At 47.6% G+C, this 14,242-nt stretch overlaps 1 protein-coding gene across 6 annotated transcripts in view; it reads right to left on the reverse strand.

Moving 5' to 3' along the window:
- Positions 1–298: 298 nt before the first annotated feature.
- ndst1 (N-deacetylase and N-sulfotransferase 1) overlaps positions 299–14,242 on the reverse strand; it is a 107,902-nt gene continuing 93,958 nt past the window's right edge. For 5 of the 6 annotated variants that reach the window (XM_033029742.1, XM_033029743.1, XM_033029744.1 and 2 more), the window contains 6 exons: positions 11,524–11,647; positions 9,877–10,051; positions 8,813–8,983; positions 7,865–7,977; positions 5,761–5,863; positions 299–993 (listed from right to left, as the gene is read on the reverse strand). In XM_033029742.1, the coding sequence (XP_032885633.1) occupies positions 874–993; positions 5,761–5,863; positions 7,865–7,977; positions 8,813–8,983; positions 9,877–10,051; positions 11,524–11,647 (806 nt within the window). In that variant the 3' untranslated portion in view covers positions 299–873. The remainder of the gene's footprint in view (positions 994–5,760; positions 5,864–7,864; positions 7,978–8,812; positions 8,984–9,876; positions 10,052–11,523; positions 11,648–14,242) is intronic. The other variant, XM_033029748.1, reaches the window with a different exon arrangement.

Below are 14,242 nucleotides of genomic sequence, written 5' to 3' on the forward strand. Positions count from 1 at the left end.
AGGGCCCCCTGTTGCAAGGAGTCCCCGTGCTCCTGTCCCATTGTAAGCCCTTGTGGAAGGACAAGTGCGATAGTCTTCAACACACAAGCTCCTTGGTGGGGGGAGTCAATCCATTGAAACTCTGTTGAGACAACTTCTTCTAAGCTACGTCATGCATGGGGTGGTTGGGATGGGATGGGATAGTTGGGATGGGGTGGTTGGGATGGAGGCAGTTGGGATGGGGTGGTTAGGATGGGGTGGTTGGGATGGGAGTGGTTGGGATGGGATAATTGGGATGGGGGTGGTTGGGATGGGATAATTGGGATGGGGGTGGTTGGGATGAGATAGTTGGGATGGGATAATTGGGATGGGGGTGGTTGGGATGTGGGTGGATGGGATGGAAGTGATCGGGATGGGAGGAGAGGGAGGAAAGAGAAGAAGACAAGAGCCCTCCCTGGTTGAAATTGCAGCATGGACCATGTTGGAGAAGCAAATATATCTCCTCGCGTTGAACTCTTGCGATCTCCAACGTCAGAGACTGAGCTGTCCCTTAAGAGGAGACCATAACTGAACAATTATCGTGTATCTCAGCAGCTCAGGAGTGGATGGGGATGAGATTCATCAATGTCTTGAGGAACCAATATCTAGACTTCACTCCTGAGGGAGCACGAGATGGAAATGTTTGATGATGTTCACGAGAACCCAGTCAGTGCTGAAATGGTGGGTGCCAGGATCTCCAGGGTCAGAATCCCACCCTCCATGTTTCTGTAGAAGTCTCTGGAGGCTCGGTTAGACACGTCGGGACCTGGCCCTTGGAAGATGAAGATGGATGGAGTGGGATCACAGCTCGATGTCCTCGAGGCAGAGTTGGAAGCACCGTGCCAGCTCTGGTAACTACCTGTTGTTTTGGAGTTCTTCCCTCAACCATGTTGGTAGAGTCTGGCCCAGTTTGTACAGGAGCTTAGACAGTTCAATGTTGGCGTCTCTGTAATGCTCTCTCAGAAAGACCTGGGACTGTAAAATGAAAAGGAAAAGACGGACTGTAACCAGCATCAAGGCACGGCAATACGTCATAGAGTCGTAGAGTTGAAACTGGCGCCAAATCTGGCGACTGTGTATACTGTCTCAGTGTACTACTGCTATACACGTGCTGTATATGAAATGCTTATCTGAGTGCTTATGTAGAGTGATACTTCTACTAAACTGCACACACAAATAAATCTCACTGTACCTAAGTTCATAAGTTATAGGAGCAGAATTAGTCGATTCAACCCATTGGGTCTATTCCACCATTCAATTGTGGCTAATCAATCTATCCCTCTCAACATGTGACAGGTAAAGTACCATTGAGAGTACCATTGAGTCTTTAAACTTTGTGTGTGTGTGTGTGTGTGTGTGTGTGTGTGTGTGTGTGTGTGTGTGTGTGTGTGTGTGTGTGTGTGTGTGTGTGTGTGTGTGTGTGTGTGTGTATGTGTGTATGTGTGTGTGTGTGTGTGTGTGTGTGTGTGTGTGTGTGTGTGTATGTGTGTGAGCGCGCGCGCTTTGCAGGTTCTCCATGTGACCACGTGGGTTTCCTCTGGGTGCTCCGGTTTCCTCCCACATCCCAAAGATATTTATCCCATTCTTTACTTTATTACGGAACCTGTACAGAAGAGACCCTTCGGCCCACAATGTGTTGAACATGATGACAGGACCATCTAGTATCTGCGTGTACATAATCCATATCCCCCCATATACATATGCCTATCTAAAAACCCCTTAAACATCACTATCATATCTGCGTCTACCATCAGCCCTGGCAGCACGTTCCAGACTCCCACCACCCTCTGTGTAAAAAACTTGCCTCGCACATCTCCTTTAAATTTTCTCCCTCTCACCTTAAAGCGATGCCCTTTAGTGCTGGATATTTTCGCCCTTGGAAAAATGTTCTGACAGTTTACCCAATCTATGGGGTGTCAATCTATGGGGTCGGGTGTCAAATGGGATAGTCGAGGATGGAGTTAAAGGGAAAGGGTTTCTTAAATGTGTGAGCGGAGAGACAGAGGGGTGTAAAATGAGGGTAGAAGCAATAGGTAGCAAGGTGAAAAGTAAAAGTGGCAGGCAGACAAATCCAGGGCAAAAATCAAAAAGGGCCACTTTTCAACATAATTGTATAAGGGGTAAGAATGTTGTAAAAACAAGCCTGAAGGCTTTGTGTCTCAATGCAAGGAGCATTCGTAATAATGTGGATGAGTTGAATGTGCAGATAGCTATTAATGACTATGATATATGCAGGGATATTCAATATTCAGGAGGGATAGACAGAAAGGAAAAAGGAGGTGGGGTAGCGTTGCTGGTTAGAGAGGAGATTAACGCAATAGAAAGGAAGGACATTAGCTTGGAGGATGTGGAATCGATATGGGTAGAGCTGCGAAACACTAAGGTGCAGAAAACACTAGTGGGAGTTGTGTACAGGCCACCTAACAGTAGTAGTGGAGTTGGGGATGGCATCAAACAGGAAATTAGAAATGCGTGCAACAAAGGTAAAACAGTTATAATGGGTGACTTCAATCTACTTCAATATAGATTGGGTGAATCAAATTGGCAAGGGTGCTGAGGAAAAGGATTTCTTGGAATGTATGCGGGAAAGTTTTCTAAACCAACATGTAGAGGAACCAACGAGAGAGCAGGCTATTCTAGACTGGGTATTGAGTAATGAGGAAGGGTTAGTTAGCAGTCTTGTTGTGCGTGGCCCCTTGGGCAAGAATGACCATAATATGGTTGAGTTCTTCATTAGGATGGAGAGTGACATTGTTAATTCAGAAACAAGGGTCCTGAACTTAAAGAAAGATAACTTTGAGGGTATGAGACGTGAATTGGCCAAGATAGACTGGCAATTGATTTTTAAAGGGTTGACGGTGGATATGCAATGGAAGGCATTTAAAGACTGCATGGATGAACTACAACAATTGTTCATCCCAGTTTGGCAAAAGAATAAATCAGGGAAGGTAGTGCATCCGTGGATAACAAGGGAAATCAGGGATAGTATCAAAACAAAAGATGAAGCATACAAATTAGTCAGAAAAAGCAGCCTACCAGAGGACTAGGACAAATTCAGAGTCCAGCAGAGGAGGACAAAGGGCTTAATTAGGAAAGGGAAAATAGATTATGAAAGAAAACTGGCAGGGAACATAAAAACTGACTGCAAAAGTTTTTATAGATATGTGAAGAGAAAAAGATTAGTTAAAACAAATGTAGGTCCCTTGCAGTCAGAAACAGGTGAATTGATCATGGGAAACAAAGACATGGCAGACCAATTGAATAACTAAGGTACACAAAATTGCTGGGGAAACTCAGCGGGTGCAGCAGCATCTATGGAGCGAAGGAAATAGGCGACGTTTCGGGCCGAAACCCTTCTTCAGACTGATGGGGGGTGGGGGGGGGGGAGAAAGAAGGAAAAGGGGAGGAGGAGGAGGAGGAGCCCGAGGGCGGGCGGATGGGAGGGTGGGAGGAGACAGCTAGAGGATTAAGGAAGGGGAGGAGACAGCAAGGGCTGGCAAAATTGGGAGAATTCAATGTTAATGCCATACGGACGCAAGGTCCCCAGACGGAATATGAGGTGCTGTTCCTCCAATTTCCGCTGTTGCTCACTCTGGCAATGGAGGAGACCCAGGACAGAGAGGTCGGATTGGGAATGGGAGGGGGAGTTGAAGTGCTGAGCCACCGGGAGTTCAGGTAGGTTATTGCGGACTGAGCGGAGGTGTTCGGCGAAACGATCGCCCAACCTACGCTTGGTCTCCCCGATGTAAATCAGCTGACATCTAGAGCAGCGGATGCAGTAGATGAGGTTGGAGGAGATACAGGTGAACCTTTGTCGCACCTGGAACGATTGCTTGGGTCCTTGAATGGAGTCGAGGGGGGAGGTGAAGGGACAGGTGTTGCATTTCTTGCGGTTGCAACGGAAAGTGCCCGGGGAGAGGGTGGTGCGGGAGGGAAGGGAAGAATACTTAAGGAAGTAGCTGCAGAAATAGTGGATGCATTAGTGATAATTTTTCAAAACTCTTTAGATTCTGGAGTAGTTCCTGAGGATTGGAGGGCAGCTAATGTAACCCCACTTTTTAAAAAGGGAGGGAGAGAGAAAACGGGGAATTACAGACCAGTTAGTCTAACATCGGTAGTGGGGAAACTGCTAGTCAGTTATTAAAGATGGGATAGCAGCACATTTGGAAAGTGGTGAAATCATTGGACAAAGTCAGCATGGATTTATGAAAGGTAAATCATGTCTGACGAATCTTATAGAATTTTTCGAGGATGTAACTAGTAGAGTGGATAAGGGAGAACCAGTGGATGTGTTATATCTGGACTTTCAGAAGGCTTTCGACAAGGTCCCACATAAGAGATTAGTATACAAACTTAAAGCACACGGTATTGGGGGTTCAGTATTGATGTGGATAGAGAACTGGCTGGCAGACAGGAAGCAAAGAGTAGGAGTAAAGGGGTCCTTTTCACAATGACAGGCAGTGACTAGTGGGGTACCGCAAGGCTCAGTGCTGGGACCCCAGCTATTTACAATATATATGAATGATTTGGATGAGGGAATTGAATGCAACATCTCCAAGTTTGTGGATAACACGAAGCTGGGGGGCAGTGTTAGCTGTGAGGAGGATGCTAGGAGGCTGCAAGGTGACTTGGATAGGCTGGGTGAGTGGGCAAATGCATGGCAGATGCAGTATAATGTGGATAAATATGTCATTATCCACTTTGGTGGCAAAAACAGGAAAGTAGACTATTATCTGAATGGTGGCCGATTAGGAAAAGGGAAGATGCAACGAGACCTGGGTGTCATGGTACACCAGTCATTGAAAGTAGGTATGCAGGTGTAGCAGGCAGTGAAGAAAGCGAATGGTATGTTAGCATTCATAGCAAAAGAATTTGAGTATAGGAGCAGGGAGGTTCTACTGCAGTTGTACAGGGTCTTGGTGAGACCACACCTGGAGTATTGCGTACAGTTTTAGTCTCCTAATCTGAGGAAAGACATTCTTGCCATAGAGGGAGTACAGAGAAGGTTCACCAGACTGATTCCTGGGATGTCAGGACTTTCATATGAAGAAAGACTGGATAGACTCGACTTGTACTTGCTAGAGTTTAGAAGATTGAGGGGGGATCTTATAGAAACTTACAAAATTCTTAAGGGGTTGGACAGGCTAGATGCAGGAAGATTGTTTCCGATGTTGGGGAAGTCCAGAACAAGGGGTCACAGATTAAGGATAAGGGGGAAATCTTTTAGGACCGAGATGAGAAAAACATTTTTCACACAGAGAGTGGTGAATCTCTGGAATTCTCTGCCACAGAAGGTAGTTGAGGCCAGTTCATTGGCTATATTTAAGAGTTAGATGTGGCCCTTGTGGCTAAAGGGATCAGGGGGTATGGAGAGAAGGCAGGTACAGGATACTGAGTTGGATGATCAGCCATGATCATATTGAATGGCGGTGCAGGCTCGAAGGGCCGAATGGCCTACTCCTGCACCTATTTTCTATGTTTCTATGTTTCTATATGTTCTATGTTATCCCACTTTGCCATCCACCCTACACTAGGGGGGAAATTTACAGAGGGCCGATTAACCTGCAAACCTGCACGTGTTTTGGGATGTGGGAGAAAACCAGCAGTGCGTTCCAGGTCCCCACCACCCTCTGAACTGCATGCAATGCTCCAAATGCAGCCTGACCAAAGTCCCGTAAAGCTGCACCATGAATCTTCTGGAGCTCAAGTGTAAGTTGGTGCATGGGAAGGCTGGGTACGTACATCATTGTCCATCTCGGGGTACTTCCGACCCTTGCTCTTGCCCAGGCACTTTGTTTTATTGCTCTCCAAGAGCTGACACCAGAAACCTTTCTTGGGGTCAAATCTGAAATCCAGAAAAGAAAGTTGGTGTCAACTCTGGGTCATAGAAAGACTTCGCTTCGGTCTGAAGAAGGGACTCGACCCAAAACGTCCCCTGTCCATTCCCTCCGCAGATGCTGCCTGACTCTCTGAGTTCCTCCAGCACTTTGTCTTCTATACTTGTACCTATACCAGTATCTCATATTCTGCTTGGGTACCTTACAATCCACAGGTTTGAACATTGAATTCTCCAATTTTATGTAACTTCTACAAACACCCACCTTTCCCCCTCTTCATCTCCCCCCAAGCCCCTCACACCTTTGCTTCCCTCCACTTCCCCCCCTTCTCCCTTGAACCTTTAGACTTTAGAGATATAGCACGGAAACAGCCCCTTCGGCCCAAGGAGTCCGCGACGACCAGCGATCACCCCGTGCACTAGTATTATCCTACAGTTTAGGAACGATTTATCATTTTTACCAAAGGCAATTAACCTACAAACTTGTAAGCCTTTGGAGCGGGGAAATGTACAAACTCCATACAGACAGCACAGTAGTCAGGATCAAACCCAGGCCTCTGGCAGCCACTCTATCACTGCGCCACTCTTCTTTACCCCACATCCCCCACCTCGTAACGGGCCTTGCACTGGTTTCTCCCCCCCCCCCCCCCTCCCCCCCCTCCACCTATATTCTTTCCTACAGCTACACTATTCTCAACATTTCAGTCTTCGAGCTTCACAATTCGCAACTCTTTATCCTTTAGGGCTCACATCTGTCTTCTCATCTTTGGCCTTTGGCCAACAATCTGCCTATCTAAAACCTCCCTCACCACTGTCCTTCTATTGCCAGCCATGATCTGTCCTGCCCGCTCCTCTCCTCCAACTCTCTTTCCTGTCACACCTCCCAGCAAGCAGTCTGAACAAGGGACCCGACACAAAATGTCACCTATCCATGTTCTCCAGAGATGCTGTCTGACCCGCTGAGTTACTCCAGCACTTTGTGTCTTTTTGTGTAAACCAGCATCCGCAGTTCATTGTTTCTATATCAAAGACAGCCTTTGTAAGACATATGAGCTAAACATCTTTGACCCAAAACACTCTTTGGGTCAGTACCATGTTACTCATGAGCAAAGCACAAAGAGCTGGAGAAACTCAGCGGGTCAGGCACCATCTATGGAGGTAAATGGACAGGTGATGTTTCCAGTTGAGACCCTTCGTCAGACTGATTCCCTCCACAGATGCTGCCTGACCCACTGATTTCCTCATGTAATTTATGTTTTGCTCATAAATAACATGGTACTGGCCCAAAGAGTGCAGTCCAAAGAAGGGCCCTGACCTGAAATGTCACCCATCTTTTTTTCTCCAGAGATGCTGCCTGACTGGCTGAGTTAAGCCTGCAGTTCTTTGTTTCTACCAAAGAGGGCAGTGTTCGACACCCACAGAATCACGAAATGCAGGGATAAATCTATTTGTTTTCTTCAGAGAGAAATGTACAAGTTGCTTCAGATACAAGGTGTTCTGTTGCCAAGGTAGGATTTGAGATGCGTAGGTTGGTTCAAGAACATGATGACAAGTAGTTTCTCTGGACAAAGCCAGCAAAAGGGCGGAACAGTGGTGCATCAATAGAATTGTTGCCTCACAGTGCCAGAGACCCGGGTTCGTTCCTGACTAAGGGTGCTGCCTGTACGTAGTTTGTACGTTCTCCCCGTGACCACATGGGTTTTCCCCGGATGCTCCGCTTTCCTCCCACACTCCAAAGGCCTACAGGTTTGTAGGTTAATTGGCTTCAGTAAATTGTAATTGTAAAATTGTAGGATCATGCAAGTGTACGGGGTGATCGCTGGTCGGCGCTGACTCGGTGGGCCGAAGGGCCTGTCTCCATTAATCTCGAAAGACACAAAATGCTGGAGTAACTCAGCGGGTCAGGCAGCATCTCTGGAGAACATGAATAAGGGACGTTTTCGGGTCGGGAACCCTCTTTGAAATAAATGCTGTCCCTCCCAAACTGAAAGTATTTCAGAGTTTACTTACACCAAAAACTTGTGGTAATTAACGACATTCTGAAGTCCCAGGAATTTCTGCACCTTTTCCATTGTTGTTGCTGGTTCCGTCCGGAGGAGTTGCCCGTCAAGGACGAGGATCTGCTGAGAAAAAGGAACGATACAGGAGGCTGTTCATGTTCGTAAGTTGTAGGAGCAGAATTAGGGCATTTGGCCCATCACCGCGCCACTGAGCTGTCGTAACAATGTTTTATTTCACCTCCTACTAGCTCTACACACCGGGGTTATATAAATATCCATTAACTTGGACTCCACTGCCGTCTATGGCAATGAATTCCACAGATTCACCACCCTGGCGCTGTGACTGTGCAACTCCAGGGCTGAGGCAACGCATCAAACAAACAGGCGGCAACACAGGACATAGACGAGTCAGCACAGGAACAGGCCCTCCAGTCAATAATATCTGCACCAAACATGATGCCAAGTAAAACTAATTTCCTGTACATTTAGACGTACAGCACGAAAACAGGACCTTTGGCCCACCGAATCCGCGCCGACCAGCGATCTCCCCATAGACTAGTACTATGCTACACACTAGGGACAACGTACAATTTTACTGGTCAATTAAAATACTGTGCATTTTTTGGGATGTGGGAAGAAACCGGAGCAACCGGAGGAAACCACGCGGTCACAGTGAGAACGTAAAACCTCCATATAGAAAACACCCGTTGTCAGGACAAACCCGGGTCTCTGGCGCTGTAAGGCAGCAACTCTACCACTGTGCCACCCTTTTGTATATTAAACAGTATCTGCAGTTCTTTGCTTCTGCACAAAAGAGTTGATGTTGGCATAAATCTGGGCACACTGTGCCGCCCAAACTCAACGACTGAACCATTGGATCCCCTTTGCCCAACTCCTTGGATGCCATGTGCCTGTGGTTTGTGGAGTGGCCCAGGGTGCGGTGGAGGTGAGGACTTGCCTGGTTGGTGTGGTAGTAGTTCAGCCAGCGTTGGATGTGCATCGCGTACCAGCCTGGAATCAGGCAGCGGTTCTGGAGAGCTCTCAGCCTCGGGGCGGTGTTGGGTCCAGCAGTGATCACCTCGTGGAAACTGTACCTCAGGGCCACCGGGTCATCGTGGGCTCGTTGGTGCTGAGGGAGAGACGGGGAGAGGCATGTAGTCACACAGCAAGGAAACAGGCCATTCACCCCAACTCATCCATGCCAACCTAGTCCTATTTGTTGGTGATTGCATCGGTGCTGCCTCCTGCACCCATGCAGTACTCACTGACTTCATTAACTTCACCACTAATTTCTATCCAGCACTCAAAGTCACTTGAACAGTCTCCGACATCACCCTACCTTTTCTTGATCTCACCGTCTCCATCACAGGAGACAGACTATCTCTTTCCCCTTTCTTTAAATCTTTCCCCTCTCACCTTTAACCCATGTCCTCAGGTTCTTGATTCCCTCTCCCTGGGTGAAAGACTGTGAAAAGGTTGCTCCTCAGGTTTTGATTATGGAGTCAAAGTGTTCTACAGCACGTACACAGGCCCTTCAGCCCAACTCATCCATGCCGACCAAGTTGCTCAATACCAATATTCATACTGATACCGATACCAGCACCAAATACCAATAAAGAAACTGATACCAATACCGATGCTGATTCCAATACCTACCGGTACTGATACCAATACCAATACCACCACCTATTATCGATACCCATACTGATACCGATGCCAGTACTGATACCATTACCACACAATACTAATATTAATACCAATACCAATACAATTACTAATTAGCGATACCAATATTAAAACCAATATCAATATTGATACGATTACCAATTATTGATACCAGTGCCGCTACCAATACTGATACAGACACAGATAGCAATACCGATACCAATACAGATACTGATACAGATAGTAATATGGATACTAATAGACACATATAGCAATACGGATAGCAATACTGATACTGATACCGATATCAACACCGACACAGATACCACCACCGATGGCAGTCGAGGGCAGACGTACCTGGTACCAGGAGTAGGCACGGTCAGCGGGGCTGATCAGGATGCTGATGATTTTAGCTAGGGGCAACAGGGCCGCTGCCCGCTTCGGCGCCACATCAGAGTCAAAGTAGTTTGCGCTCTTCTCAAAGAAATAGTCCGAGGTGGTGTTGGAGGGAATCGGAAAGTAGTCCATGTACCTGCAACGGGGAGAGAGGTGGGGACCTGTTACACTGGAAGAGTGGCCTGGAGTTTACGGTGCAATGGCGGTCACGGAATGGACACAGCACTAGCTCTCTGTGAGACCAAACGGCGGGACGGTGGCACAGTATTAGAGTTGCTGCCTCACAGCGCCAGAAACCTGGGTTCGGTCCTGACTAAGGGTGCTGTCTGTGCAGAGTTTGCACTTTCTTCCTGTGACCGCGTCGGTTTTCTCCAGGTGCTCCGGTTTCCTCCCAAGGCCATGCATGTTTGGAGCTTAATTGGAGCTTAATTGGCTTTGTTAAAAGATTGTAAATTGTCCCCCGTGTGTAGGATAGTACTAGTGTACAGGGTGATCGCTGGTCAGCACGGACTCAGCGGGCCGAAGGGCCTGTTTCCACGCTACATCTCTAAAGTCTAAAACTAAACTCTAAAGGGCCTGTCCTACTTGGCCGTCAATTGCGCGTCACGCAGATGGCGCGCGAAGATTTTGTACATCACAAAATCCTGCGACGCCACGTGCGGCCATGCGTCACTGCCTATGTCATCACGCACCATGCGCGCGTAATGTGCACCATGTGCGCACCATGCGTGACGCATAAATGATGTTTCGTAAATTACCCGCAAATGACGGCCAAGTGGGACAGGCCCTTAAACAATCCAATCCCATCCCTCACCCTCTCCTCACCACGCTGCCAATTCTATCCTATCAGATATTTATCCTACTACCTGCACAGCCATGTGCCTATCTAAAAGTTTCTTAAAGCCCTACAATCACATTAAAATACATTTAGACAGGTACATGGATAGGAAAGGTTTAGAGGGATATGGACAAACGCAGGCAGCTAAGACTACTGTAGATGACATCTTGGTCGGCGTGGATAAGCTGGCCCAAAGGGGCTGCTTCCGTGCTGCCTATATCTATATGCACCCATCACTACCCCTGGCAGCAAGATCCAGGCCCCTACCACCCTCTGCATGAAAAACTTGCCCCGCACATCTCCTTTAAACTTTGCCCCACTGACCTTAACGCTATGCCCTCTAGTCTTTGATATTTCCTCCCTGGGAAAAGGGTTCTGACCTTCTTCCCTATTTATGCTTCTCATTATTTTATATACCTCTATCAACTTTCCCCTCGGCCTCTGACGTTCCAGAGAAAACAGTCCAAGAGTGTCCAAGCTCTCACTAGCTAATACCCTGATAAAGCATCATTCTGGTAAACCTCCTATGCACCACCTATCCCTGTTCTCCAGAAATGCTGCCTGGCCCGCTGAGCAACTCCAGCATTTTGCATCTATCTTTGGTCTAAACCAGCATCTGCAGTTCATTCCACCTTTGATGATGTTGGCTGCTCTCCAGGGGCAGGGTGAAGGGTAGATGGAGTGGATGGTGGGCAGTCTGGTGTGAGTGGTGGGCTGGCCACAGTGTGTGGGGGATGGCTGTGGAATATTCACCCGAGTCGCTCGCTTACCAGTCAATACCCTTGTGGTAGTTCGGCCCATTGAAAAACTGCAGCTCTTCAAATGTGTCAGCGTTTGGAGTGTTACTGGTGACGTCCGGATGCATAGTGAGGAAAAGATAGAGTGCCGTAGTACCTATAAAGGAAGAGAACACCGTTACAGCCATGTTTAGGTTTGGCTTATTGTTGCCACCTGTATCGAGGTACAGTGAAGAGCTTTGTTCTGCATGCTACCCGAAAGATCTGATATACCATGCAAAAATACAATCGTCAAACGCAGGTATAATATGTAAGGCAAAGAGGAGTTTGAGTTTTCTGTATTGTCACATGTACCGAGGTACATTGAGAAACTTTGTTTTGCATGCTATCCAAACAGCTCAGATAATATTATACATAATAAATGCAATCAAGCCAAACTCGTACAATAGGGAGAGCAAAGGGGAAGATACAGAGTGCAGAATATAGTTCTCAGCATTGTAGCGTACTAGTTGCAGAGACAAAGTCCAATGTCTGCAATGTGATAGATGGAGGTAGACGGCACGGTGGCTCAGCGGTGGAGTTGCTGGCTTACAGCGCCAGAGACCTGGGTTTGATCCTGACTACGGGTGCTGTCTGTAGGGGGTTGGACGTTCTCCCCGTGACCTGCATGTGTTTTCTCCGGGATCTCCGGATTCCTCCCACTCTCCAAAGAGGTACAGGTTTGTAGGCTAATTGGCTTGGTATAATTGTAAATTGCCACCTAGTGTGTGTAGGATAGGGTAAGTGTATGAGAATCACTGGTTGGCATGGACCCGGTGGGCCGAAGGGCCTGTTTCTGTGCTGCATCTCTAAACTAAACTAAACCAAGGCGCATTGTACAGTACCCAAACTTGTGGAAGGACCGTTCAGAAGCCTAAAGCTGATCCTGAGTCTGGTGATGCACGCTTTCAAGCTTCTGTATCTTCTGCCGGATGGGGAGTGGGAAAAGAAGGAATGATCGGGATGGGACAAGTCTTTGATGATGTTGGCTGCTTTTCTGAAGCAGCGTGAAGTGTAGATAAAATCAATGGTGGGGAGATAGACAAGTTCTTCATTCGAACGGGTGTCAAGGGTTATGGGAAGAAGGCATGGAAATGAGAATAGGTGGCAGAGATCAGCCATGATTGAATGGCAGAGTAGACTCGATGGACCAAATGGCCTAATTCTACTCCTATAACCTGCGAACGTGTGGAGTTGAGAGTCTGTCTGATGGACTGGGCTCCATCTACCACTTCTCGTGATCTTGGGCAAAGCTGTTCTCAAACCAAGTTCGACAGTGCATTTGTAGATGTTTGTAACAGTGCTGTAGTGTTCGATGTTCCGTATTCTATGCCATTCACTTCTCAATTGAAGTGAGACCATAAGACATTGGAGAAGAATTAGACCACTCAACCTGTACTCGATAAGAGTTTAGAAGGATGAGGGGGTACCTCATTGAAACTTAATGAACAGTGAAAGGCCTGGATAGAGTGAATGTGGAGAGGATTTTTCCACCAGTGGGGGAATCTAGGATCAGAGGGCACAGCTCCAGAACTAAAAGGACATACCTTTAGAAAGGAGATGCGGAATTTATTTAGCCAGAGGGTGGTGAATCTGTGGAATTCACTGCCACAGACGGCTGTGGAGCTCAAGTCTTTGGGTATTTTTTAAAGCGGAGGTTGTCAAATTCTTGATTAGTAAGGGTGTCAGGGGTTAGAGGGAGAATAGGGTTGAGAGGGAAAGATAGTTCAGCCATGATTGAATGGTGGAGTAGACACGATGGGCCGAATTTCTGCTCCTATAACTTATGAACTTAGGACCACCCAGGTAGTTGGAGAAGTCGGTGGTGTGGTTTTCCATGTATTTGTTCTGGAATTCGATCCACAGCTGGGAAAGGGAGGAGTACTTTTACTGCAGAGTGCTGTGGAGCAGTTTGACATTTGTTAAACGTCCCCCATGCCTGGAGGGGGAATCCGGATGCTTGCAGCTGTCTCGAAGGCCTGATCCTGCATGGCTGAGCTCACTCAGTCATAGCAGCTGTGTGGAGTGTGTGTCAATGGAATTACATCGAGCACATAATATAGAACAGTGCGACAGGAGCAACTGCAGATGCTGGAGACCCTGATATAGAACATACAACATTACAGCATAGGAAGCAGGCGCTTTGCCCCACAATGTCCATGCCCAACATGATGCCAACATCAACTCTTATCTGTGGAAACAAGGAACAACAGATGCTGGTTAACACACAAAAGGGTGGCGCAGCAGTGCAGCGGAAGAGTTGCTGCCTCACAGCGCCAGAGACCAGTTTTCCATCCTGACTACAGGTGCTGTCTGTCTGTGTCTGTCTGTGTGGAGTTTGTACGTTCTGCCTGTGACCACGTGGGTTTTCTCCGGGTGCTCCGTTTTCCTCCCACAATCCAAAGACGTACAGGTTTGGGGGAGGTTTACAGACAGGGTCAGCTCCGACGTGGAGACCATGGGGGAGCTCCAACGTGGAGACCACAGGGGGGTGCTCCGATGTGGAGACCATGGGGGAGCTCCAACGTGGAGACCACAGGGGGGAGCTCCGACGTGGAGACCATGGGGGAGCTCCAACGTGGAGACCACAGTGGGGAGCTCCGAGATGGAGACAACATGGGCGTCCGTGGTCTGAAAGCATTGCCTACGTAAGTGTGAGTTTTTGTAAATCACCCATTAGGTAAGTCGGGGAGTGCGTGTATTTTGAAAAAGA

This window comes from Amblyraja radiata, chromosome 11 (assembly GCF_010909765.2).
Source record: "Amblyraja radiata isolate CabotCenter1 chromosome 11, sAmbRad1.1.pri, whole genome shotgun sequence".
Lineage (NCBI taxonomy): Eukaryota > Metazoa > Chordata > Chondrichthyes > Rajiformes > Rajidae > Amblyraja > Amblyraja radiata.